General features: G+C 47.4%; 8 protein-coding genes across 8 annotated transcripts; 5 read left to right on the top strand and 3 right to left on the bottom strand.

The window, feature by feature from the left end:
- Positions 1-1,751: 1,751 nt before the first annotated feature.
- JR316_0011014 (uncharacterized protein) lies at positions 1,752-3,471 on the bottom strand (the record flags this gene model as incomplete). The annotated part of the gene is made up of 3 exons (XM_047896678.1): positions 1,752-1,754; positions 1,935-2,215; positions 2,277-3,471. 3 exons carry the CDS (start codon positions 3,469-3,471, stop codon positions 1,752-1,754), a joined length of 1,479 nt encoding a protein of 492 aa, XP_047744723.1.
- A 6,466-nt stretch (positions 3,472-9,937) lies between these two features.
- JR316_0011013 (uncharacterized protein) lies at positions 9,938-14,537 on the top strand (the record flags this gene model as incomplete). Its single annotated transcript, XM_047896677.1, has 2 exons — positions 9,938-10,201; positions 10,497-14,537. 2 exons carry the CDS (start codon positions 9,938-9,940, stop codon positions 14,535-14,537), a joined length of 4,305 nt encoding a protein of 1,434 aa, XP_047744722.1.
- Positions 14,538-15,449: 912 nt separating this feature from the next.
- Positions 15,450-17,349, top strand: JR316_0011012 (Putative homeobox protein Meis3-like 1; the record flags this gene model as incomplete). Its single annotated transcript, XM_047896676.1, has 3 exons — positions 15,450-15,530; positions 15,785-16,504; positions 16,627-17,349. 3 exons carry the CDS (start codon positions 15,450-15,452, stop codon positions 17,347-17,349), a joined length of 1,524 nt encoding a protein of 507 aa, XP_047744721.1.
- A 323-nt stretch (positions 17,350-17,672) lies between these two features.
- JR316_0011011 (Boletus edulis lectin) lies at positions 17,673-18,107 on the bottom strand (the record flags this gene model as incomplete). Its single annotated transcript, XM_047896675.1, has 1 exon — positions 17,673-18,107. The coding sequence occupies one exon, from the start codon at positions 18,105-18,107 to the stop codon at positions 17,673-17,675; it is 435 nt and encodes a 144-aa protein (XP_047744720.1).
- A 1,789-nt stretch (positions 18,108-19,896) lies between these two features.
- Positions 19,897-20,571, top strand: JR316_0011010 (Boletus edulis lectin; the record flags this gene model as incomplete). Its single annotated transcript, XM_047896674.1, has 3 exons — positions 19,897-19,940; positions 20,066-20,076; positions 20,132-20,571. The coding sequence occupies 3 exons, from the start codon at positions 19,897-19,899 to the stop codon at positions 20,569-20,571; spliced, it is 495 nt and encodes a 164-aa protein (XP_047744719.1).
- An 853-nt stretch (positions 20,572-21,424) lies between these two features.
- JR316_0011009 (Palmitoyltransferase PFA3) lies at positions 21,425-23,624 on the bottom strand (the record flags this gene model as incomplete). The annotated part of the gene is made up of 10 exons (XM_047896673.1): positions 21,425-21,537; positions 21,676-21,809; positions 21,869-22,024; positions 22,090-22,223; positions 22,285-22,319; positions 22,378-22,408; positions 22,470-23,123; positions 23,175-23,207; positions 23,260-23,318; positions 23,375-23,624. The coding sequence occupies 10 exons, from the start codon at positions 23,622-23,624 to the stop codon at positions 21,425-21,427; spliced, it is 1,599 nt and encodes a 532-aa protein (XP_047744718.1).
- A 185-nt stretch (positions 23,625-23,809) lies between these two features.
- Positions 23,810-25,188, top strand: JR316_0011008 (uncharacterized protein; the record flags this gene model as incomplete). Its single annotated transcript, XM_047896672.1, has 2 exons — positions 23,810-24,644; positions 24,695-25,188. The coding sequence occupies 2 exons, from the start codon at positions 23,810-23,812 to the stop codon at positions 25,186-25,188; spliced, it is 1,329 nt and encodes a 442-aa protein (XP_047744717.1).
- A 382-nt stretch (positions 25,189-25,570) lies between these two features.
- Positions 25,571-26,975, top strand: JR316_0011007 (uncharacterized protein; the record flags this gene model as incomplete). The annotated part of the gene is made up of 2 exons (XM_047896671.1): positions 25,571-26,441; positions 26,503-26,975. 2 exons carry the CDS (start codon positions 25,571-25,573, stop codon positions 26,973-26,975), a joined length of 1,344 nt encoding a protein of 447 aa, XP_047744716.1.
- Between the last annotated feature and the right edge of the window lie 752 nt (positions 26,976-27,727).

Raw genomic sequence — 27,727 nt, 5'->3', positions numbered from 1 at the left:
ACCCACCGCATTTTCTGTTGCCGCGAAAGAGTCGTGGCAGCTTCATTCCTGACATCGGGGAAACTTGAAAAGAGGCCAGAATTCATCGGATATTTGTATAATCATCTCAACATCCGTTCAACACCGATCAGGAATGGAGCAGGATAGAACGCGCTCTCCCAAATGGTCTGTCGGCAGCGCGGGGATCAGTATACAGTCGCAGCCGTGCAATGCAGTCGTGGTATGTCGACCGTTCATACGAACGACGGACGCTTAGCAAATTCGCGCGAGCGAATCGCGACCACGAGGCAAACAAGCTCTTCAAGAGTTTAAAGTGTCTTGACATCGGGGAATCCTAACACAAACGAGGAGAAAACATCGGATTCTTTTATTAGCATCGGTACAACCAGGCACGGGGGCATCGTCACAGCACAATGAAGGAGGGAATTGAGCATATATGAAAGGCGGTCTAAAATAAGTAACGCGTTTACGATACCGGAGATGCTTATTTGACTTGCAATGGCACGTCTGAATGAGATGTCCCCATGAACAGTGATTTGGAAATTCGGGAGCGGCGTTTTCATCACGTTTTGTCCCTTGTGTTTTCTCCGCACTAGACTTAAGAAATAAAATGTCAGTATAATCTGTCAGAATGTCAACTCCGTGGTAGAAGACTAGGACTTACTTGTCAAGGAAGGCCGTTGGCTCTGATGGAGCTGCATGGGGTCAAAACTGCGCCTTTAAGCTTTACCTCTTGAGACCCAGTTAAAACTGAGCGACGTTGACAGGTATTACCCCACTCTTGCGTCGGTTATTAACAGTCAAAATTGAGCTCTGGGTATTATCATGTTCCAACATCCAACATTATAAGACCGAGGAGGTCTAAATATCGACTTGGAACTGCACTAGGACCTGTTCAAGTTAGTCATTGTCCGATTTTTTGGTCATGTAGTGAGAATCTTGATGGTAATATGGAACCCAGAAGCTAGTCGGGCACATTTCTATGTTCATGCAATCAGGTAGAGAAGAATCAGAACTCTACCGCAGCACAAAGGTAAAGTTCAGAGGTTCTCCACGGTAACCAGGGCTATATAGCTTGAACATCTAAGGCTACCAATAGATTACTATGAGTTACTCCTGTACAATGCTAGATCTAAACCTGTAGCACCTGTAGAATCACTAGCGATATGTTTCTCGGTCAAAGACCCTCTCTTTCTTTGGAATGTTCCACCACTTAGATAGTCTTCGTGAGCTTTCACATCTCCAAAACTCGATCACCAGGGTGTAATGGCAGGCCATCTCTCAGCTAAGTGATATATACAGAAATGGGATGAACTAAACCAATGACAACTCCGGACGCATGGTGCCCATTACTCTCTCCTCCATGACATTAATTGGGTACAGAAATTCTGTTCCCATGCAATAAGCATGAGCTGCAACATGAACGAACGAGAATTACGAACTACCGTTTTTGGAAAACCGCTTTCCCTTTTCGGATGCCTGTCCAGGAATGATGGCGGTGTCGCCACGCGAACTTGGAATAACGATGAAGAGGATTCAAAACTGAGATCAGACGACCTTGAGTGATTGATGCTAATTCATATCGGTAACTCAATGAAGTGCCGCACAAAATTGTAGATATACGAACAAATTAATTCATGGTAAAGGTGACGATTCAAGTAATGTTCAGCCGGTTCTTTTTCTAAATTAAAACAAAAAAGCAGATTAATTAATTTATGAGATAAATTTATTTGAATTCAATACAAAACTAATCACTACGTGAAAAGTTTTAATAGAGATAGTATATGGTATAAATTACAATGACACCCAGGACATCAGAACCAGGTGTTTCTGGATAAATACCCCTGTCAAGCCAGTGCGGAATGTTGTAACTCTTTACTCAGAGAATGTAACGTGTCAGAAAATCTTGGACCAATATGATCGCATGTTCTAACCGCACGAACGTACTCCCGTATGCGCTGACGGTCGTGCTGGTCGCGCTGACCATTTGCACCGCTGAAATGTATTGATCCCAACTTTATCCGACTCAAATGGTGACTGAGATTCACATTGAAGAAATCAAGTTCATCTTCCATCGAGATATTGAAAGATGGTCGATCCGGCGTGCTCAAAAGATGAAGCACAATTTGTTTGCTTAGATCCCATAGTACGTCATGCAGTTCCAAACCCTCGGTCAGGTAGGTTCTGAATGCTATGATAATCTGGACCATCAGCACTGTGGAATAAAAATTATTCTCAGTCCTTGTTGATATTTGAGGGTGGTATGTTTGACTCACCCATCGGAAGCTTGGTCAAATATTCCGGGTTCCCGACGAATGGGTTTATGCCAAGTTCCTTATCTCCAATGCACCGTTCAACAAATTCTCGAGGCGTGTCTCCGGGAAAGCTCTGAATTCTGCGCGTGGTAGAAGCAGCACCGAAATTAGCAATTCGGATAAATAGCTCAGTTCGCTGAAAAATCAATGCTTCTTGCTGGTGCGGGTCTTTGCTGCTGGTTGCCACATGACTTAACAGTAGCGCGCTATACAGGTCGTGCAAAAGGTCCTCGTCTTGAGGGGAAGTTACAGACAAGGCTAAATCCAAAAAGGAGGAGGACGCGTTATTGTCGAAGAGCCTCTTCAGAGCGGTGGTACTGGTCGACCGGTGGACGTTGCGTATCATATGATACAAGGTGTATGTCGTGTCCTGCGTATGCATATACTTTTGCCCCATCCATGCGAAGCCATGGCCAATGTCGCAGCTCTCGTTGCTTGCGTGAATGTCTGAGCGAGGTTGGTATGAGTGTGATCTGCAATGTTGCCATTGATTGTCAAATGAGTCCCAATCCTCGCAATCTTTGCTGCAGAGTTCGGTGAGCAGCTTTTTTTTCTTTCCTTGAAAATCGCTCCGTATGCTCCATCGAATGCAGTCAATCACCTTCAAGGCAATCCAAAATAAAGCTTTGGCAAAGGTCCAAGCGAGAGGGGATTTGTAAGGACATTGACACAGCTTTTCGATCTTGTCACTGCTGGCAAAAATTACCTGTAATGCCGGGAGAAACAAGGTAGCCATGACACAGAAGATAACGACAGCAACCACAGCCGAGTTAATCAGTGTAACTTTGGAGTTCAAGCTCCATAGAAACTCGAACAGACCCCAGAAGAAGAGGAACAGGGAAAGCTGAAGGAGAATGGGAAGGCTGGATATGATTGATGGGACTTTCCATTTGTAGAGCCCGTCCCTGCGCATTTGTCGAATCGCGAATGCCCTTTGCGAATTCACCCTAGGATCTCGCTGGAATTCGCGAATCCACTGGAGGCATATGGTTCCCACTAGAACAACGCTTAACGCCAACGTCATGCTTAGGAACCATAAAACGTTCATCCGTAAGACAGATGGAGCAGGATTGAAGTTATTTGGAGGGGCAGGGAAGTGGATGTCATTTTCCAGCAAGGTGCCGTTCGCATATAGGCGTAGTAGATTGACAATCATATTGGTGGTTGCTTTTTGGATGTCATCTGGGGTTGGCTGGAGAAGTTGATATGAAACTATTAGAAATGCCACCACAGTCGCGGCAAACAGGCCGCCCTAAGAGGCGATGCGACTTGATATTAGGTGCATCCCCAGGTGATAAAAATCTCAGAGCTCACAAAGACCAACAATTTATCTATCTCTTCTTTCCAAACTGAGCACATGGAATTGTCATGCGTTTTTGCTAAGGCGTAGGCCGTCTCCCAGTTGTTACCCTTCGGCTCGGGAATAGAGTAGTGGAAACGGTCCCCACATTTCCAAGGTACGTTATCCTTATTTGCAAGTTAAAGCGTCTCCCAAAATCATAGAAAAGATTTTTGCCCACCGGTAGATCGTACGGGACTCCGATATGGAGATCAGACAAAGACGGAGACGCCGATATAAAAAATTTGTTGTCCCGATCTTTGCTACTTTGGCTTCTGTGATGGCCTCGAAATTCGGGTGTAGGGAATTGGAATGTGGGTTGTATCGAAGATGAAGAAGACGCTGCTAGAGATTGGGGAGATGGTAGTGATAAGTATTTATCTCCTTCGCATACTGTTGGGCTTGATTTTTGCGTATGCGTATCTGTTGACAATGACGAATATGAGAGTCTCCCTCCCTACCGGGATAACAATAGATCGATAATCAATTAACATACACGTCTTCTTTGAAAAAGTGCATGCTTACGTTGTTTGAGGACTGCTGCGAAGCGGAAGATTTGGAGCGCTTTAGAGAGTTTTTGGTAATGGGAGGCCGCATTTTGCAGTCACCGAGTCATCGTCTTCATACGACATCGTCTTATAAAGCCCGGTCTACAACTTGGACCACAGATACGATGTTCAGGTGTATTTTGACAATAGTAGTACATCGCCTTTTGATCGACAATGCATGTTCACGTAACTCTAAAATGATAAACATCTGTGAATACTGATATTACCAGACACAAGCAGGAGTCGTTAAACGGTGGCTAGAAAAGCCTGCCAAACTTGAAGAATCTAAGTAGTACATTAGTACCCTTCTAGATCTGCAGCAGCAATTATTCACCAACATCGACGGATTAGAGACAAAACTTACAGCATGTTCTTAAGATGTCTAATATGGGGGTTGGATTTCGGAACATAGCCATAAGACCCTGGTATGTCGTTAAAACGAGCGACTTGCAATGCTTGAAATGCCGCTGCTGATGTGAGTGTCCGCTTCAATGGGGATGTTCCATATGCTTAGAGCATAGCCAGAAGCTTTTATTAGCATAAAACAAGTATTGAGTGCACATAGCATGCCATGCACAAGTTGGTCTTTGCCAGAATTTGAATCAGGTGAGAGGAGGAGGGAAGACGCTGTCCCAAGTCCTTCGGCCGAAGGGCCTATTAATTGGAACTTTCAGGCTGAGATTGAATTAAAGTAATCGTTCTTAGTCATCACCTCTGTACACTGCAGCCCACCCATGTTACCGGTTACCTTTGACACTCACACCATCTCTCACTTTCCATGCATTGTCTTCATCCTCACCTACCTGAGAAAGGTTGTATCTCCCCATAAAGTCAAGAGAGGTGTTTGGAAAGCCTTCCCAATCGTTCAGCACTCAGAACACCTCCGAATATATACGCGCTACTACGAGATCCCAGCATAGGAAACAGATTCATCTGTAGTATGCACTCAAGTGACAGATACCCGCTTGCACTGCATGGAACGTTCATTGTTGTCATTGTTCATGAATGATATACGAATTTCTGTGTACTCGCAATCTGTTAAAGCATATACGAATCTCTGTGTACTCGCAATCTATCAAAGCATATACGAACGTTTTGGACGCTTGATCCAGTGCGCACAGCACCACGAGTACTCGGCGAGCTGTGTCGCGGCCCATCCATGGATCGGTGTAAGTGGGGTTAGAAATTTCGACTCGACGCTTCGAACATACCACCATGGCGAGGATAGCTCTGCCGCACTTGCACCTACCTGACCATCATCGTCGTCGTCACTACTCCCAGGCATTTTTGATCAGTCCTTCGACGCGCGGGCCCAAGTTTCCTTTGACCTCATTGATTCAACTTATCAATTCATCTGCACGTGTGGATCTCTCACCTCAAGCAACTATCTCCTTGGTCACTACTTTGTGCTATATAGGTGCTTCATGCCTCATGCCCTCCAACGTCTCAGTTCGGCTTGCGCCCAGAAGCAAGTCATCACTTCCACGAAGTATCCGGATATTCTCTTTCAGGCACAATTACGATTACGAGTAAGCATCCGCTCTACTCGAATGGATTATAGATGTGTTATGTGCCTGCAGGTGGACTCGTGACCTCGCTCGCCCAGCGCTTTACGGTGGTACTCTGGATGGCTGAGCATAAACTAGGCGACACATATGTTCTCCGCCATCTAGGCTATTCTGTTTTTAAAGCTTGTAACTTATGAGTGTCGAGAGTGGATGTGTGTATGTCATCACGGCTTATTTATTATAGCGTGTTCATGCTAACTCTGACAGGCGCATTGACAGAAGGAGGATACATACACGGGTAACAATAACATACCACCATGGAGCTTTCCACAGGTACGACGTGCTCGAACGAAGGCAAACAGCCCACGCTGCGCCAGCTATGTATGCTATGTGGTTATCTCCAAGTAGAAGCAGGCAGAGAAGCACGGAGACCGTACCTTTAACCCTTTTTTCGTTGGATCACACTGGTCTAAGCGCGCACCATGTTATAAGAAGAAGTACGAAGAACATTGCACTACCAGCGCGGCACAATAATTTAAGCTGTGGTGTCGAAGGGCTAGCGACCCTGTACTTGGGTTTTGCGACAGACATGTGGACCGTGGGCGCAGTCGATAGCATGTTACGCTGATGTCGATGTCGATGCCGTTGCATGCGCAGCCAGCTTGAGCGTTAACCTAGCCTAATATGTCCGCCTGCAGGATAAAGCAGGCGCTGCGCAGTATTATATATGTATAGCACATATAACGGCGACGTGTGGCACTGGCACTGGTAATAGGTCGAGACAAGTGGCCTTTGACGGCGTCAATGCGCCATCCCACAGGTACGTGCGTGCATGGTGGTTATATTTCAATGTGAATAATTTATGCGCGGTCGCATCGCGTGCCGTACTAACTTGGCGACCGCAGCTGTAGAACGCGTATACATTCTGCGACGAGGCGCGTTGCGGGGATTCTGCGCAGTCAATGGACGAGGGACACAAATCGACTCTTGAGTTGAAATATGAATCACGACCAGCAAATCACAACTTGCCGCAAATCATGAACCGCAAATCATGGACCGCAAACCGCAAATCATGAACAGCAAATCACAAACTATGAATCATGAACCGCAAACTATGAACCGCAAACTATGAATCACAAACCATGAACCATGATCGCCACGGAAGTACAAATGACGCAGGCGTTTTATAACGTTTTATACTTTTATCCTCTATCCACATGGCTGCGGCTAGCGGCTCACGGCTGAGCTTGGCGGGGTGAAATGGGATGGGTCATGGTGGATCTAGGAACTTCTAGGAACACAATCATGGCGATGATGATGATGATGAGAAGGAGGAGGAGGAGGGGGGGAGGGTGGTGGTGGTGGTGGTGGTGGTGGTGGTGGTGGTATGGAAACTGGAAACTGGAAACTGGAACTCAAAAATTGGAACTCGAAACACAAAAACACAAAAACACAAAAACAAAAACTCGAAAACTCGAAAATTAGAAATTTAAAAACTCAAAAACTGAAAAAAAAAAAAAAAAAAAAAAAAAAAAAAAAAAAGCAACTTCAGCTTCATGATCAGCACACAGCACAGCACAGCGCGCCAGAGAACTTGAACTTGAAGCGCAGGAGATTTGACTCTTGACTCTTGAAATATCACAAGGCTGGAGTCAACGGGATGGAATAGGAATAGTTCAGAGTCAATTTGCAGTTAATAATAGGCTTTCCAACCCTTGAAGTCTTGAAGTCTTGAAGTCTTGAAGTCTTGAAGGTCGATTACGGGAAATTTAAATTCTTCAGCCTGCAATTTCAATTTCAATTTCAATTTCAATTTCAAAGTCAATTTCAAAGTCAAAGTCAAAGTCAACCTGCATGCAAATTTCAATTTCCGGCTACTTTGCCTGCCTGACATTGCCGATGACGCGGACGCGTTACTTGAAGTTGAAGTGGTAATATATTCGGACTCGGATTGGACATTGGACATTGCCTGATTTAACATGCTCGAGCTTTGAGATTCGTTCAAGGTGGATTTACTTTGATATACTCTCTGCATTTACTCTGATATACTCTCTACTCATATTATATTATACCATATGGTGCTTTTAAATTTTAATTGACTAACGGCGAATAACGGGGACTGAACATGAACAGGCCGCCGTGTACCTTTTATTTGAGTATGGTACGTGCTGGTGTGTTGATTTTTTGGTGTTTGGTGTTGAGCTTGCGGAGAGCCTTGACTTTACTTTGTTGTTAAGTAGTAGTAGTAGTAGTAGTAGTAGTAGTGCCACCAGACTGGTGGGTGTGCTGCCAGTGGTACCTTTGCGTCAAAGTCAAATGCTTGAAGGCAGATGCACGAAATTAAATAAGGCAGATGCATGAAATTAAATAAGGCAGATGCACAAGGCGAAGGCGAAGGTGAGGTGAGGTGTGGAAATTGATTTTCAATCTATAATCTCAGTATAACTATAAAGTCTATTCAACTTCAAGTCTATTCAAATCTATTCACGTCTGTTAAAGGTCTTCTCAAAGTCTGTTCAAGTCTATTCCAGGCTGCTAATAATACGTATACGCAGTACTACGTCACGGTGGTGCGCTGGAAATAGAGATAGAGATGGAAATAGAGATGGAGATGGAGCTGGATAAAAAGCTTACGCTTCAAGGTTAAGCTCAAGCTTAAGGTTAAGCTTAAGGTTAAGGGCAAGGTTAAGCTCAAGGTCAAGGTCATGATCAAGGTCAAGGTCGAGGTCAAAGCGTGCAAAATCACAAATAGACCATGTCATGATTCATGATTCATGGTCTGCCCCATGGACCATCTGTGACACCCCAACTCCAACTCCGATTATGATATAACACCAACTCCGACTCCGATATGAGATATAATAACACGATGACACTCCGACTCCGATATGAGATATGAATAATACGATGACACCCAACCCCAACACGATGACACGGTACACCCAACTCCGACTCGGATGTGGTATAATGACATAGATGATATAGATGATAATCGATGACAGGATGATAGGATGACATGGGTGAGAAAACGGTTCAGTGTTGATGATTTGGCGCTCGTCGTTTATTGTATTGTATTGTATTGTTGTGAGTAATCTGATTAGCCGCGGGGTGAGGTGAGGTACTGTGCTTGCGTGTGTATGGTATGATAAGCGCCTGCGCCTGCGGGAGCGGGAGCGTGTGCGGGTGTGAGTGTAGAGTGTAGAGTGTAGAGTGTAAGAGTGTTAGTAAGCGCGTGCAAGGGCGGAAGGGGTTGGGTGCATGGGAGTGGGAGGGAAGGCAAGGGGAGGGGAGGCAAGTGAAGGGAAAGGGAAGTGGTTAAAGGGTCACGAGTGTAATGGTAGAGGTAGAGGTTAGAGGTAGAGTAAGCGCCGTCGTTACCGATATTTCAGATATTTCCAACTTCCGAACTCGAACTCGTGATATGACATATCATTAGATCGATGTCATGAGAAGGACTCGAACGCGGACGCGGATTCGGACTTTGGGTAGCCTATGATTCAGAGTTCAAGTCTTGAATCGAGGAGTAACGTAACGGCATGTAAAGTGCGAGGTGCATGGAGGATGATACGTTTGGGCGTTGGGCGGTACGTTGGGCATTTGGGGTTTTGGGCGGCTCGAAAAGTCCGCTTACACAGCTTAATTAGCGAATAGCGAATCGAATAGCGAGATGCCAAATGCCAAGGTGAACGAAAGCCGTGAGCCCGTGAGCGGGACTCGGATTCCGGAAGCTGCGGTAGCTTGAGGCTTGAGGCTTGAGGGTTTGGTTAATTCGTAATTCGCATCTCAGCGCGTGGATGGGAAGCGAGCGCAGTAGATAGGTACGTACGTACAGGCTTTAGAAAGAGAGAAGGAGAGAGAGAGAGGCGACGCAGTATGTTACTGCGGAGGCGGCATGGATGGATACGGGGATGAACAGACAGCTATATAGGATGAATGGGGAAACCGACATGGACATGGACATGTAACTTGCCGAAGAGCCAAGTCATCTCGGATTCGGATTAGCTATTTTAGCAACTTGGTCATCACATCACACATCACACTTCATCGCATCACAAATCACATCACGCTTCCGAGCTGCTTCGCTTTCTCATTCCTCGACTTGCTCGACTCTTCTCTTTTCTTTTCTTCACACTTACTTTCCCTTTCCCTTTCCCTTGCTTTACTTTGCCTTGCGCTGCATTCATCTCCGCAACGCACTCATATGCGCCACGCCTCCAACAACCAATAATGCTATCCACATTCGCGTCCTTCCTCCCCGCAGCGCTGCATAATCACATAAACCAGCACCAGCAGCCTGAGCTGCCCCGACCCAACATCAACCCGGACACCGACGACGACGACGATCCTGATGGGGATGGAGATGCGGAGGGAGAGGGAGAGGGGGAGGGAGAGGGGGAGGGAGACTCGCGCTCGGTTGTAGCGCATGATTATGCGAATGACTCTGCGGCGCGGCCGCATAAGGGCAAGGAGAAAGAGAAATTGGCTAATGAGGTGAGCTTTTGTGTTTTGTGTTGTTCTCAGCTCTCTGTGGGTGGGTTGGGTGGATGTGTTTTTGCATTGGGATTGGATTGGTTGTAAGTGGTTAGAGTCGTTAGTACTGCAATCCTTACTAACTGAGAAGCTAGACCTGGCTTACCTCGATCCGATCCTCATCTCCGTCTTCCTCGCCCATACTGCACACAGGCGCCAAGCATACCACCCAATCCAATCCACTCCGCCCCATCCACCCAGCCTGTTCATATCCATATCCATCCATCCATCCAATCTGCTAACCTAACCTATCCAGACATTCATCTTCGTCCGCCCCCCACCCTCCAAATCGAACCACCCGCTCAACCTCCAAGTCCAGCTCGTCCCTCCGCACGGCAAACCGCCCTCGGGCGTCGTCCCGCGCTCCAGCACAAGCGGTAATGAAAGTACCAACACCACACCGCGGTCCGCAGCCAGCTTCGGCAGCAGCGCCGGCGGAGCGTCGCTCGCACGCACGCCCTCAAACCGCTCAGACACATCCACCTCCTACGCGCACAGCTACACAACGAACCAATCCACATCCTCCTTCACATCCTCCCTATCCACCTCTTCCACCTCCACATCCACCGCAGCCCGACGCGCAATAATACCTCTATACAACCTCCAAGCGCACAACGTCCTGACCAACGTCATAGTCGACGCCGGCACGGACGCCAAAATCGCGAAATTCCAAAAGAGGGGGATCGAGCTGATCGATCTGGCGCTGCTGGAGCCGGTGGAGGTGTGGGGCGAGAAGGACGGGGAGAGGGAGGCGAGGCGGGAGAGTATGCGGATTAGTGTGGATGAGATGGGCGCTGTTTTGACGGGGTTTGGGGTGGGGGGCGCGAATTTGGGGGGCAGTGGGAGAGGGAATGGGAGCTTGCTTTCGGCTAAAGGAGCGTTTTTTCATGCGGGAGGAGGGGGAGGAGGGGGGAGTAGACCTGTGACGCCGTCTGCGGCGTCGTCTGCGGCGTCGTTGCATTCTCAGGCGCAGTCGTATTCGAATTTACGCACGGCTTCGCCCTCGCCTCTGCACTACAGGAATACAAACACGAATACGAACGCGAACGCGATGTCGACGGAGCAGTCGGATCGCACGATCGTGCCGCCGCCTCCGCCGCCGCCTATACCACTTCCACATCCCAGCTCAAACTCGAACCCAAACTCACATCCAAATTCACATCCACATCCACATCCCAACTCAAACTCACATTCACTGCCGCCTCACCCGAATTCACTATCACATCCACTACCGCAGACGATGCCACAAGGAATGCCGATCCCAATTCCAATGCAGGTGCAGGTGCAGCAAGCGCCCGCGCCCGTACCAGCGCACGTACCACCACAAGCACAAGCACAAGCGCCGCAGAAGAGAAATTTGTTTAACAAGTTGTTTAATAAGCGGAGTAATATCTCTTCTTCTGCTACTTCTACATCTGGGTCTACGCCTTATGCTAGTGCCAACGCCAACGCCAACGCCAATCCCGCATCGTCTTCGTCTTCTTCCACTTATCCCGCCACTTCTACCACTTATCCCGCCCCTCATCCCGCCTCATCTTCCACATCTTCAACCACACCCGCCCCATCAACAACAACATCAAACACAACAGCAGCACCAAACGACAAAAAACGCCCCCCAGCACTGCAAGAACCGCTCCTCTCGCCGACTTCTCCGTTGTCGGCGCAGGCTACGCCCACGCCTACACCGATGCTGTTTGGGGCGCTGACGCCGCGGCAGGGTGATATTGGTGGGGTTGGTGGGATGGGGTCTGCTAGGGAGAAGGATAGGGTGGAGGGGGAGGAGGAGGAGGAGGAGGGGTGGGAGAGGGAGAGGGAGAGGGAGAGAGATCAGGAGAGAGAGGAAGATAGTGGAAGAGAAAAAGACAGGGACAGGGACAGGGACAGGGAGAAAACGCACGCGCACGCGCGTACCCAGAGTCAAAGCCAATCCCAATCCCAATTCCCAGTCCAAACGTTAGCCTCAGCCCTAACTTCCCCGTTCAGAGCGACGTTGAGGAGTAATAGGGCACGGTTGTCTGCTGTGCTTGGGGGGTCTGGCTCTAGTGGGAGTGGGGCGGGGGCGGGTGGTAGTACGGGGAACGGTACAGGAGGGAATGGTAATAATACGGGGAATGGAAGTGCGGGTGGGAATACTGGGATTAGTGGGAGTGTGGGAGGAGGCGCAGGGAATGCGAATGCGAATGCGAGTACAGGGAATGGGAGTGCGCGGAGCAGTCGGCATAGTCTTGTTGAGCGGGAGCGCAGTCGGGATAGGGAGAGGGATACGGAGCGGAGTTGGGATGGTAGCTGGGAGCGGGAGCGGGAAAATGACAGGGAGAGGGAGAGGGAGAGGGAGAGGGAGAGGGTGCGGAGCAGTAGTCCCCCTGTGAGTCTGAGTTTTGATGGCAATGGGTATGGGCACCCACAGCACCACCAGCAGTATCAACAAACCCAACCTCCATTCCAGCAGCAACAGCAGCACCAGCACCAGCACCAGCACCAGCACCCGCAATACCAGAACCTCTACCCACATCCGCAAATCCAACTCCCCCCACATCAACCTCAGCGCGAAGACTTTAGTAACATTAATGTGAACCTGAGCACGAAACAGCAGCAGCTGCAGCTGCGCCCGCCGATATTAGGGATCCAGCCTACGTTCGTCTCTGCTTCCAATTCCAACTCTGCTTCTGGGTATGGGTCGGGGTCGGGGTATGGGTATCCACAGCAGCAGTATCCACATCAGCATCACCAGCAGCAGCAGTACGCCTCGTCAGCGGCGCTCGCTGCGTCGATGACGATGAGCCCGCGGAATTCGGAAAGCCACGACTCCAGTTCCTTCTCCGGCTCAAATTCAAACTCGAATTCGAATAACCCACTACAAAACCAGCGCGCGTTAATGTACGTCTGGCTCGTAAGGAAGTGGCTCAAACGGCGTCCTTCTCCGTCGATGTCGATGGCTTTGTCGGGTGTGGGGGCGAATTTGAATTTGAATTTGAATCTTAATCTTGGTGGGATGAACTTGGGAGGGAGGAATTTGGGTGGTAGGAATCCGTTTGGAGAGACGGGTGTGTTTGGTGTGTTGCGTGGTGCTGGGAAGGAGAGGGAGAGGGAGAGGGAGGGGGAGAGTGGTGGTGGTGGTGGAGGAGGAGGAGGAGGTGATGCGGGTTCAAGTTCGAATCCAGATCCAGATCCAACTTCCTCTGCAAAACCAGGATCAGGATCAACGACAACATCAACGACAACGACAACGACAACATCACTTAAATCAAAACCATCCAAAAAAGATAAATCCAAATTATCCAAACAATCCTCTAAACAATCAGAAAAGGAGCGAGAGAGAGAGAGGGAGAGGGAGAGAGAGAGGGAGAGGGAGAGGGAAAGGGAGGTGGGTGGCCCCGCGCCGCTTTTGTATGGGGGTGTTGAGGTTAGGTTTGAGTGGAAGAGGGCGAAGGGGAAGTCTAAATCCAAGTCGAAATCCAAGTCCAAAGCCAAGGGGAGGGAGAGGGAGAGGGGGAAAGAGGCGAGTTATGCTGAGAGGGAGAGGGGGGAGAGCGATGGGGAGGTTGAGCAGAGGAGCGGGAGCGGGAATGGCGTTGGGAATGGAAATAGCACAAGAAGATCGGAGAGCACGAGTAAGAGACGCCATCGGATGAGCACGGGCAGTTTTAGTACCACTGCTGCGTCTGATGAGGGTGCAGGAGGAGGAGATGGGGGAGGAGGAGGGGAGGAGAGCGATCCGGAGGATTCGGAGACGCCTTGGGTGTGTACGCTCAAGATTCGACGGCCTGCGCATGCTGTGCCTGTTCCTGTGCCGTCGCAGTCAAATGCGTACGCCAACGCCAACGCCAACGCGTATCCCAACGCCCCGTCGTCGCAGCCAACAACAACAGACAGCAGAATAACAACAGACGCAACAGGCACGCAAACACTCCGCATAAAAGTGGGCACGCTCTCGCCGACACCGCATCATCCGAAGGTGGTAGCTATGCTTAAAGTGCCGTTCCCGTTGCCGGATGTGGAGGTTGAGCGGATGGGGGTTTTGAGGAGGTCTGGGTTTGGGTTTGGTTTGGGTGGTGGGCAGACGCAGGGTTCTTCAGGAGCGGGTGCAGGTGCAGGTGCAGGAGGGGAAAGGAGAGAAGGAGGAGCAGGAACAGGAACAGGAGGAGAGGAAAGGGAACCCTACACGGGCCTCACACTAACAGCGGAAGAGATCAAGGATATGGTGTGTAGTACTGGGTTGTGGCTTGTGGTTAGAGAGGGGTTTGGGGGTGTGGGCAGGGTTAGTAGGAAGGGTGATGGGTGGCGGATTCGTGCGTAGGGTGGGGGTTTGAGGGGTGGTGCTCGTGTTGGCTTTTTTTTTTCGTTCTTATCGTTTACTTACGTATATCATTTTTTTCTTTCTTTCTTTTTTCGTTTTTCGTTTCGTTTCATCTTTTCGTTTCATTTTCATTTATGACGGCTCTGGATTCATTCACATTCATATCACATCGTAACACAACTCAACACAACTTATCACATTACAACTTATCACATTACAGCTTATCACAAATCTCATCTCAATTTTATCTTTCCTTTTTTACTTTCGTTCATGTTCGGGTGACTGATTCAGAGGATGCATGATTGTATGGTTTACTGTTTGCTTTTGGTGTCATACTATCCTCTTTTTTATTTTATTTTATTTTGTGTCTTTTTCTTTTTCTCTTTTTGCTTTCTTTGCAGCTATTAACACTAACACCTAGCACTATCGTCATTACGATTTTATCATTCGGCTCACGGGGACGGCATTAATATTAATTGAGCAATGACGATCAAAGATCAAAGAATTCGCCAATTCGAATTCGAATTCGAATTCAAAGACCGCATTGTTCCTCCTCCCCAACAACGTGATCTGAATCTGAGCGCAGTGGGCCAGGGCATGGGGGAAGTAGGCGCTTAGACCACCCCCACCCATTCAACACAACACTGGCACTGGCACTGGCACTGGCACTGACATTGGGTACTATTAATACCTCTTGAGCTTGAGCTGTTTTTCTTCGACCCGCCACCGAACCTCGATCCTCCACCCTCGAATCTCTCGAAATTGCCATCCTCGAGCTACGCGTCTACGCGTCGATAGCCTTGTATCTCTCTGCATCTGGGCTGAAATAACGGAGCGTTGGGATACCTGTCCTGGACCATTGGTGGCACTGGCAGTCGCGCTACACTCAAGCCACACAGTGTGACTCTCGCGATGCATCCGCATCCGCATCTGCACGGTCAAGGTGATAGCCTCGGACTCGGACGCGCACCCGAGTTGAAGTTTAACATCACGGTACGCATTCTCATTTCGATCTAATTATACGAACGTTAAAATAACCATTTGTGTGTGTGTGTGTGTGTGTGTGTGTGCCACTAACCATTCTATTGACTTTGACTTTGACTATTGACTTTTTGACGTTCACGTTCGCGTTTCCCCTCGCTTCGCCAACTTTAACTCCAACTTTAACGCTGATGCCGATGCCGTCATTCAAAACCATTCAAAAATGTATATGCCACTTTGTGGAACTTTGCAAATTGTGTATCTAGGACGGTCGGAATGGAGCGAAGACGGGGGCGGGGGCTGGAGCGGGGGCGGGGGAAGGCGCAGGCGCAGGCGCAGGCGGATGCGGTGGAGGTGTAGGTGCAGCTATAGCTATACAATCGACATCGACACAGTCGACACAGTCGCAGGATCCGGAATCGATAGCGAGCGCGAGCGCGAACACCAGCGCGAGGACGGGTACGAGGGGTGTCATCGCACAAAGCCCCGGCTCCGGCCCTGGCATCGTACAAAGCGCAGGCGCAGGCGCGCAGGGCACGCGTGTGGCACCTGCGCCCGCGCCCGCGCCAGGACCAGGACCCGCGCGCGTACACCGCGCGCGCCCGCGCACCCGCGCCGGCACTCGCATTCAGCCTAACACTACCTCCAACACCTCCAAAATCCCAAATTCAAATACCTCAAATACCCCAAATCCAGATAACATAAATCCAGATACCTCCAATAGTCCAAATACCTCGAATACCTCCAACACCTCCAACATCCCAAATTCAAATACCCCAAATTCAGATAACCAGACAAAGCGCAAGCAAACCCAAACCCAAACCCAAACGAAACGCAAACCGACCTTCACACGCGAAGTCACCCAACACCTGCGCGCGTGGGTGATCGCGCACGCGGACTACCCGTACCCGAGCGAGCGGGAGAAAAGGGAATTGGGCGCGCAGACGGGGCTTTCGGGCGTGCAGGTGTCGAATTGGCTGGTTAATGTGCGTTGGGGTTTATTTTTGTTTTTGTTTCGCGTTTTCTTTGTATTCCGCGTTTTTATTTGGGGTGTACGGTGGCTTATTACCCACTCCTTTTTTGAATTTTTTTTTTGCGACGCACGCAGGCTAGACGCCGGATGCCGATTGTGCAGAGGCAGAGGCAGAAGTCGGGTTCGGGTTCGAGTGCGCCGAACATTAGCACTAGCACTGGCGTTGGAAACTTTCAAAGCGACGTTGAACGTGAACGCGAACGCGCTGCTATACTATCTCATCAGCAACAATCGTCGTCGTCGTCGGACCCGAACTCGAACTCGAACTCGAACATAAACATGAACACGAACACGAACTCGGGATTTGGAAGTGGTACATTGCAGCGCGAATCCAGGTTCAACGAGGAGTCCTTGGCTTACCCTTACCCTTACCCTGTCACAGTGCGACTTGAAAATGACAGTATGAGCGCGAATACCTACTCTGGTAGAGACGCGTCCGGGTCCGGGAAGGGACTCGGAGTATATTCGGATCGCGATGCGCGTATTCGTATGCCTTCGATTTCTTCACAGGTAAACACGTCGATGTCGATGTCGATGTATACCACGGACCCTCCGTCGACTTTGACTCCAACCTCGCCCTCGCCTTCGCCCTCTGAACCGCAACATGAAAATCCACAGCGGGCCCAGCTGCAGCACGAGCTTCCGCGAAGGAGTTGCAGTTACACCGCGCAAAGCCAGCGCTATGATCCGATTTTGTACGGGGGACGTGGAGGTGCAGGTCTGGACGGACGGAGGGTACACAGTCTGGGCATGGAGATGGGGAAAGAGAGTGGGTTGGTGGATCCGGATACGGTTTGAGAGGGAGAGCGATGTAATGAGTGTATGCCAGCTTGCGTATACATTACAAGACAAACTTAAAATAACTAGAAACTGAAAGCTTTGTGATTCTTGTTCTCAACCAACTGATGCATGTCTATCGTTATTCGGCCGTGTCTTACTCTGAAAGAATTCTTATAGCTTTAGAATATCGGTAATCTTTATATTATATTTTTTAAAGTGAAGACACAACGTGAACCGTGTATACACATAGGTCACTTTCACTACCCATGAGTCCTAAACGAAGCAGTTATTTTTAATTTTATCATTGTAAATGTTATAAAGACATACCCAAAATGTGGTGTTTATCCAATGACGATGTTAGCACTGAGGTTGTTTCCGGTGGCGACAGTGTACACAACGTTGACCGTCCTGCCATTCTTGGCCGTAGCACTGCACGACGCGAGCTGCTTCTCCCTCTGCGCGGACTGGGCGTTACCTCCGGCATAGTACAGCGGGTGGAGCGTGGTCGCCGTCTGGCTGGTGGGGATATCGGTGATGATGTCGCACCATCGCACGTAGTTGTGCACGCCCAGCACGACGGCGTGGCTCTCGCCGCTGTCAGAGGCGAAGCGGAGAATACCAGACGTGCCGCTGCCGCCCATGGTGAGGGTCGTTTGCTGCGCGGAGTCGGGCGTCCAGGTGCCGCCGTTGGCGTAGTTCCAGACAGTCTTCTCCACGGGCCTGAAGAAGGCGTTGGTGTTGGTCTGGTAGGTGCGGGTGGCAATGGAGTAACTCATGTTGTCTGGTAGGAATGTTATCAGAATCTCAAATACCAATTGTGAAGAATATCATCATACCTCTGCGTAAACTGGATTAGTTGAATAGAAAAATCAGTAATCAACCAAAGAGAGAACACGATGCAAGAGCTAACCTGTAAGCGACTGGAGAAGCTTAGAGAATGAGGGATAAAGTTAAGTCCACTGGCTTTTATACCGCGTGAGGACAGCTTTACTAGCCAGCAATTGTAACTCGTAGCACACGTATTACTTATTATGGTATAGCCACCTAATTCCGTTAACATCATGTTCCGTTTGACAATGAGACTAAATAAAGCGCTGGACCTGAACTTAGTAGCGAAGCCTAAATCCACCAGAAGTCGCAAATCAATAAAAGAACAATACATATCAATCATATATGTATGTAAATCGGCCAAGAAACGAGTTGCATAGTAAGGGGAAGCTATGGTCACGAACGAATATTCTTGAAAAAGTACAATTTTTTTGTTGGCGTGGAAACCCATCTTAACATCCAATTTACCAGCTTGTATTACACATCGGAGTGTATGTACACACGGACAGAATCATAGCACAAAATTTACGAGAGAAAGAATTCAACGGACCAAAGTGATAACTAAAATGATTCGGGGCCTGTGCGGATACGAGAACCTCGACCTTCAATAGAAATGTTAGTAGAATAGTATGCTCAAATGGAACAAGCTGTCTGTCAGTGACTGGTAAATCGCCTATCGTCTAAAGTGCTCTCTTCGGATCGGAGAATAAATAAATAACAGCAACACGCCGTCTAGAAGTCGGCAATTTCCGTGAGCTACTTAAACTGAAGCACTTGTTTGTTTTATTTTTATCCACGAGGGAAACAGGCGCCCGTCCTTTGTTGAAGATCCGGCCTAGCTGCGCTAGGATATGCAATGGTTCAATGATGGTGGGATTGTCCATTTGACTGTCTCTGCTGCACATCTTCGTTCTTGGAAGGGAAGGTAACATTGAAAGTGTTTAGACTACTTTTCAATTCTCAAAGCCCAACAACGTTCCTCATGGCGTTAAAGCGTTAAATACTAGCACTGCGCCTATTGTTATGTCTTTCTTTCTCTCTGTATCGCACTTTGCGCAATCTGGAATGCGTTCAATTGATTGTTCCATCTTGGTGTTTCGTGCTGTCAAGATTGGTTTTAGCTCAGACTGCAGAGTCGATACAGGTAATATAGTCTAGAAGTACACCTTTCCTACTTTAGTGTCGAAACCCATACGTTAACTCCAGAATTGGCTATACTAATAGATCATGGCTATACTGAGTACTCACACTTAAAACTAACGTTTGCCCATAATCTAAAACCCGAATCTTTCAAAAAAGTTGGAACTCCAACTTGCTCTAGGTCTACAGACGGATATAACACAATAAAGAAAGAGTTTTCTCACATTTCAAGTTTTCGTTCGATGCTTTGCCGACTCGTCTGAGCGACAGCGAATAAACCCTACTTACCACTCGCCTGCTCGATCGCTTGCCAGCTATCAACATTCATTATTTCCGATGATCTTCGCACTTAAAACTACTGAATTCGCTCGCACAAATATGCATGAAATTTGTACGTGACCATATTCCCCTTGTACTATGCAACTCGTTTCTTGGCCGATTTACATACATATATAATAGATATATATTGTGGTTCTTTATTGATTTGCGACTTCTGGTGTACTTGGACTTCCCTACTAAGATCAGGGCGCTTTATTTAGTCGGATTGTCAAACGGAACATGATAACGGAATTAGGTGGCTATACCATAATAAGCAATATGTATGAGTTAGAATTGCTGGCTAGTAAAGCTGTCCTCACGCGGTATAAAAGCCAGTGGACTTGACTTTATCCCTCATTCTCTAAGCTTCTCCAGTCGCTTACAGGTTAGCTCTTGCATCGTGTTCTCTCTTTGGTTGATTACTGATTTTTCTATTCAACTAATCCAGTTTACGCAGAGGTATGATGATATTCTTCACAATTGGTATTTGAGATTCTGATAACATTCCTACCAGACAACATGAGTTACTCCATTGCCACCCGCACCTACCAGACCAACACCAACGCCTTCTTCAGGCCCGTGGAGAAGACTGTCTGGAACTACGCCAACGGCGGCACCTGGACGCCCGACTCCGCGCAGCAAACGACCCTCACCATGGGCGGCAGCGGCACGTCTGGTATTCTCCGCTTCGCCTCTGACAGCGGCGAGAGCCACGCCGTCGTGCTGGGCGTGCACAACTACGTGCGATGGTGCGACATCATCACCGATATCCCCACCAGCCAGACGGCGACTACGCTCCACCCGCTGTACTATGCCGGAGGTAACGCCCAGTCCGCGCAGAGGGAGAAGCAGCTCGCGTCGTGCAGCGCTACCGCCAAGAATGGCAGGACGGTCAACGTTGTGTACACTGTTGCCACCGGAAACAACCTCAGTGCTAACATCGTCATTGGATAAATATCACATTTTGGGTATGTCTTTATACCATTTACAATGATAAAATTAAAAATAACTGCTTCGTTTAGGACTCATGGGTAGTGAAGTTGACCTATGTATACACGGTTCACATTGTGTCTTCACTTGAACAAAGACAATAAAAAGATTATCGATATCCTAAAGCCTTGAGAGTTCTTTCAGAGTGAGATATGGGTGAATAATAATAGACATGCTTGAGGAAAAGAGCTATAAAGCTTTCAGATTCAAGTACTGTGAAGTTTGTCTTGCATAAGTATTCGTTGTTGTGCGTCCTGATTAAGACTTCTATCAAGTCACGTTTACCCCTTCAAAGTAACAAGGATGTCATGTCAGGAGTCTAGGTCAACTGTTGTGTGGCATTGCGCTGAATTGGCGATATTAAAAGCGACGAGATAAATAGAAGATATAAAGGTTATGGATGTAGAACTTTGTTTAAAAAGAGACAATTACAACAATTGTGGAAGGAACTGCACGGCGACCAAGCACCGAGATGAGACGCAGTGGAAGAAACACAAGTATAGAATGCAGATTTAGTCTATAAATTTACAGAAAGCATTCACAAAGCGATAGGTCATCTGTAAGTACGGTACTACAAAAGTAAAAATACAGAGATAAAAATAGTATGTAAGGGAAAAATCATAACCGTAAATCGCGTAAAATGGTAGGAAGTAAAATATGTCTGACTATTGGCTAAGGAGAAATCAGATCCTGGTTCGCAAAAAGGGCCAACAGATCGAGTAAAGAAAAAGAATAATAAGCAAGAAAAAAGTCTAAATCTGAGATCTGAAAGCAACACACCGGAAAGTCTATGGAGTACTATTCAGTCCCACAGTAATCACCGCAACGCTGCAGGCCATTCGGATCGTTTCCGCCAACGACCTTCGAAGTCAAATCTTGGGTTCACTGGGTATTCAAGTCCGTTACTTCCGCCATTCCGTAGTGTTGGGACTAGAAAATATAGGGGAAAAGATGAGCAACGCAAAGAAATAGGGGTTTAACGCGTCAGAGTGAAGCTTGACGTCACTGCATCACGTGCTCGCGTAGTGCCAACAGGAGGAAATGTAAAGTCAGGAAAATAAAACTCACGTATCCATCCAATCCAACTGCTACCCATCACGTCTACCCATTCGTCTCGCGCATTACCTCTCCACCAGATGTTTCCCTCCTTATCTAGTCTTCCCCACTCTTGATCCCACTTCTTTTTAGTCCTCTGTTTGGCACTATCGAAGAAGAGTTAAGGTTGAGAGTACGATTGTATGAAGAGAGAGTAAACACGCACGAAATTTGCCACCAATTGAATGCCTTCGCTAATGCCCGATCTTCCCTGTCCTTCATATGCCTGATATGCAAACTTTCTACTGTCGTCTGCCCACTCAAAATTAGGTGTGTATGAGATATTACCAATGCAGCGGTAAATATGAAGAATAGCCCGCTACTGTTGAATTAAGATTGGACTGTTAACATATGATTTTATCGGGGGAAAAATATGACATAACATACAGTGCGATTATGATGATTTGCTGGGCATCGATATTAGATATTGATGACTTGGATGCCACCACGGTGTAGGCGATCAGTGTCCCAAACGTGTATGACGTAAACACGGCTGCTGCTTGGCAGAAATTTAGGAAGAACTGCGCAATACCATAACATTATTGTTCCCTGTGATGCGCAAAACTTATTTTCGCCTCGTACCTTGTAGTTTCGTGCTCCCACACATTGTCCTATCCCTAACACGTCCGTTTATTAGTTCAAGTTGACAAACGAATGGCGAGAACAGAGGCTAACATGGGCAATGATGGTCGTATCGCAGAATGCACTAAAATTGAGCTTGAACTTGAGAAAGTCATTGACATAACAGGGATAGTATTTATCCTCACCGTTCCACATATGCGACAATGGTGAGATCGATAAGGCTTTACGATCCCGTCTCTTATGCAATATCTGTGAACGGGCTGCAAAACAGGAGTCGTCGGAGGCTTCCTCGTCACATTCAGCGCTTCCAGCCTTTCTATCTCCTCCATCTCCTTTTTTCGTTGGGCAGACGGTGTAGAGTTAAGGGCACGAGTGGAAGAACGTAATGGCTCAGGTTTTATTGGGGGATTCAAGGAATTGGAGCTTCCCTCTTCTGGTTGATGGGATGTCACTGTCGCAAATGAATTTAGCACAGGGGAGGTCGACGACAGCGATTTTGAGTTGGATAACAACGCGGGTTTGGGTGGCGAGATTGAGTCCAGTATCCCTGCGTTGCTTTCTTGGGCAGCGTCCCGTTTGAGCAGATCTTCATAAGAAGGACCTGCAAGCCCATTCTCTCGCTTCTGTACCGCTGAACTCAGGGAGCGTGCTTGAGAGCGAGAAGTGGCGGCAGAGAAGGAGCGGTTTCTTTGGGAAGATTGACGGTTACCCAATTCAACATCCTGTAATGGTGGTGATGGAGGTGCAATAACATCGGGGTGTGAGAGTTCAGTAGACTGGAATGATTCGCGGAAGGGGGCAAGTGAGGGAATGAGAGGCCTTTCTGACTTTTGAACATGCTAAATATGAATGTTATTTTAGTACAGCCTGTACGTTTGGTTTCGACGTACGTCTCGCGCATATCCAGGACCGGTTATCACAACCTGCCGAAAGATGTATTAGAGATATTTGCGTTGTAGACTGTCCAGCACGCACCATGAAGTATGCCCAAACCATCCAAAAATAAAGAACACAAAACACCGCGAGCAAAGCGACTATGCAAATGTTCAACCTGCCCATCGTGAGCAAAGGAAAGGAGTAAAGTACTGACTGCCTGTGCCTCGACTGGCGGGTGCCCCTTCTCTCCTCCAGATCATGGGCAAACACAGCTGCCGTATATACACATACGCGGCGTAGCCCATGATACCGACCGTAAACCCAACCACTAGCTTCCTGACAATCCACGGTTGTGGCTTCGTCCTGTTCCCGCGCCTTTCCTGAGCTGCTTCAGCTGCTTCATGGATGACACCGCAGATTGTTCTCTCCCTTTTAGCATGCTTCTGACGCCCTCCCGAGTCCATGGGAGTATTGGAAGAGAACAAGGTTGGAGCGACCGTCGGATATCCAGGCACGAAGGTGAGGGTATAGGTGTGAGAACCGCGCACGAGCCGGAAGCATTTCATTCTGCATTTCCAAATTCCTAATCATCCCGGCAGGACCTCTTCATTTACAACTTCATCTAGCTTTATCTCTACTATATTTTCAAATGCCGCAACTTCCTCAGGAGCTCATTGATCAAATCATCGATTGCTTGGCCGCCAATTCAAAAATTCGTGGCAGCTGGTTGGGAGAGGATTTACTTCACTGTTCACACACTAATCGATCTTTTCGCCATCGATGTCTTTTCTATCTCTTCTCTTCCATCTGCATTTCAGGAAAAGATCTCGAGGCGAAGATTTCCAAAATAAAAACCCTGCTTGAAATCATTGAAGAAAAACCTATAATAGCGACCTACATCGATGAACTTAATTTGGCGAGTGAAGACATGGGAGGTCCGAACCTTGCTTATGGACCGAAATTCTACAGTACTCTCCTCCGGGAGCCAATTTTTGCTACTATGATGGAGAAAATATCACCTATACGGCATTTGGTCGTTAAAAACAACAACGGAAAAGTTTATTCCCCCTCAAAGGAAAGGATAGACCCTATACCAGTTCTGGACCGCCTACTTTTACCTGTTTCCACGTACATTACCTCTTTATACCTTCAGGCTCTTGACAATGTGCCTTTGAAGGTGCTCGCAAGCTTTCCCAATCTGAACTCGCTTGACCTGCTGAATGTTGGCCTGACAAGGATAAATGACCCAATGCCCCAGTCGCCGCCCACGATTCGACATTTTGGCTATCAACACTGTAGATTTTCGCAAATTGGCATCTGCAAAATTTTCGGGTTATCACACATGAACATCTCGCAGCTCAAGTCTCTTACCATATATGCTATACCTATCATAAACGAGCATGAAAACGAAGTCGATTCATTGTTCACGTATGGGTTATCTACGATCGAAGAGCTTCGTTTATTCACAATGGATGGTGAACTCAGTAAGTTTCTCATTTCTCTAGTGTCAATTTAATGTTCTTATGTGATCAAGTGGCAAAGGGTTATCCTTCAATTACAAGCTATGAGAACTGGTTCAACTTGCGCTTCTTACATTGTGATATCCCTTTCAAGTCTTATTTGGATTTGGATTTACCGCTCAACATGCTGTCTTCTATTCATTCTGGGTCATTGGATCACTTGGAAATTGTCGTGAAGCTTCAATCGTTGCGCGGGAGACAAGATCAATGTTCTCCGGAGATCATCTTGAACTGTGACTGGTCTCTTTTGTGTTCCCAGGTCCTCAGAATTATGGATTGCGCAGGATCTAAATTCGATCTCCAACTATCATTTTATGCTGTGCTACCCATAACCCCACAAGAGGTTGCTCGGCACCAAGCTCTCTTTCGAAAACGATGTCATTCAACCTTGTCAATTCTTTCTCGTCGAGAACATTTCCAGGCTTTGGTGGACTCTCCACACATAAAGTGCAGGATGACTGAAGCTCAGACCATTGTTTCTTGTGCTTATGCCCCATTTCCCCTCTAGCTTCAACTTGAAGTTTGCTTGAAGTCACATTTAAGAAGAGGCTGGAACACATCAAAAATTTGGATGCCTTTTAACAAACCTAATCATTAGATATCATATTATTATATTCTCAACCAGATTAAATACATAAAGTTTTATGCTGGCAAGTTGATCTAACGATCAAGTACTGGAAGATCAGGCTGTTGGATATGCAAAGGTAGGGGGTGGTGACATTGGATTATTACGCGATCCGAGATTAAAGCGCCGCCTCAATGTTAGTTTATCTAAATTGGAAAGGAACAAGGACTTCATTCAACAAACTACCAACCTGCAAATCGCAGACAAACTTTGCTAAAACAGCCCCCACAAAGGATATAGATCCCAACCTCTACTCCAGCTCTAAATGCCAGAACTACCCCAGGAATTGCTTGAATGCGTCATAGACGGCGTAGCAGAGAACTCGGAACGAGAAGGGTGTTGGTTAGGCGCCGACCTTTTCCAGTGCTCGCGCGCCAGCCGATCCTTACGCCCTCGGTGTCTGGTCTATATATTCTCCTCTATTTACATTCGAGGAGGTGGCCAGGAGGAATGGGAAAATAGGCTAATCGCACTTCTCGAACTCATTGAAGACCGACCCGCGATCGCGAAGTGGATACAGGAACTCGTTCTAAGCACCTCAGATGTGGAAGTCGAAAACCCGATGTACCCTTTTATTCGTCAAAACAGATATCCCACAACGTTTGGCCACCCATTATTCAAAAGACTCATGCAGGTGGCATCACCCATTCGCAAAGTGTCCATCAAACGACGGCATGCGGCCGGACAACCCTCTGCTGTGGCTCTCGAGCCACTCCTAACTCTGCCCCCTGTGCGGTCTCTGGAAAGCATCACTTCCTTATCATTCGAAGGTCTTCAACAATTGCCACTGTCGATGATTATATGGTGTCACAATCTCACTTCACTCGAACTCTTAGACGTCCAAGTGCAGAAACTTGATGAAGATAAGATGTTTGAAGAATCCGGTGTACCCGTGCTACTGGTCTCACTGAAGCATCTTACTATCGCATACACCACTCGTTCCCGTAGCCATCTCCGCCCGTTTTTTAACTCGAAGTATGTCAATCTTTCGGGTCTGAAGTCGCTCACTGTGTATATGGAAGGCATTGTGTTGAATTTAAATGAATGGACGGAATTCATAAAACAGGAAATTCCTCTCAAATTATGCTCCCGTTCTCTCGAAGAATTAACCTTGCTCAGTCGTAATGGTCAACGTGGTCTGTTTCTATTCTTCTTTTTGTCCAATTTACAAAGAGTCTGATGTTTTACTGACACAAGGTCCCGGATGGATCCCAATGGAACACCCAATGAAGGAACTCAAGTCTTTGCGTCGTTTACGCGCATTTTACTTCGAAACTCTATACTCTAAGAACATGGACCATTCCTCCATAATCTTGAAGTACATACGCTCAAACTCGCTAAAAAAACTCACCATCGAAGTCTCATTGCTGGTTTCCTTGGATAACGGATTAGAGGAGCTGGACAAACTGCTTAACTTTGATCTGGATTCCTTCTCCATGGAAATTTTGCGAATTATGGCCAGTGGGTCCACCTTCGAGCTCAGACTCGCATGTCGGGTTCAGGCAGCAGCACCATTAAACGATGGTGTCCTATACGAGTCTCGTCTTCGCGCCAAGTGTTATCAGCTTCTGGCAATCATTCGACGTTACCACTTGAAAATGCTGGACAATCATCCCTTTGTCAATCTGCGCATGGATAAAGTTCGAGTCGTGTTTTTGCATAGTATGTAATTTAATCTGCACTAACGAACCGCATCGTTACTTTTTTGTATATATGTATGATGTATCAATATACCAGTATCTTATCATGAAAGACTGTAATGGCCAGAATAGTGATGGTAATAAAACAAAGAAAAAAGACAATGAAAAGCAAGAACACTCAGATACAACGGAGGTTGTTTGTGACCTCGTTTCCATGGCATTTGTGCATTGTACTTGATTCACTGTCTATTCCGTGAAATGGCGGCCAAAGAAGGCCGAATACGGTGATGGAAAAGCTTGCATGTATATACCCATTCTCAGCGTGGTATTATCTAGCTTTACAGTTGGCGTGTGATGACCACCGACATTCACCTGGACCAATGACATACACTGGCATCCCAAAGGGGTAATTCGCTTTCCCAAAACGGTGTTAGCGTATTTTTAAAAAGTACTAAGCTATGCGTCATGCAAAAACCACTACAAGTTCCACTTGCTAAAGGTACCTATGCTCAGAAGATTCCGCTCTCGAAGTCTTGCAAGTTGTGCGTGTAGAAAATCTAGACCCTAAGTAGAGAATATGACTCAGTTCACTATGAAGATAGAGACTATATTGCGTGAGTGTGTACCTAAGTAGAGAATATGACTACAAGGTACATTAGAATAATATCAATGAATGAGAAGACGATCATGCATACCTCAGTTCACTATGAAGATAGAGACTGAGGTTATGCGGCGAGATGGGTCGGTATATGTACCTCCCCATAGACAAAGAGCAGTAACTA

This window comes from Psilocybe cubensis, chromosome 10, assembly GCF_017499595.1.
Source record: "Psilocybe cubensis strain MGC-MH-2018 chromosome 10, whole genome shotgun sequence".
Classification (NCBI taxonomy): domain Eukaryota; kingdom Fungi; phylum Basidiomycota; class Agaricomycetes; order Agaricales; family Agrocybaceae; genus Psilocybe; species Psilocybe cubensis.
This window is presented reverse-complemented; position numbering and strand designations above follow the sequence as displayed.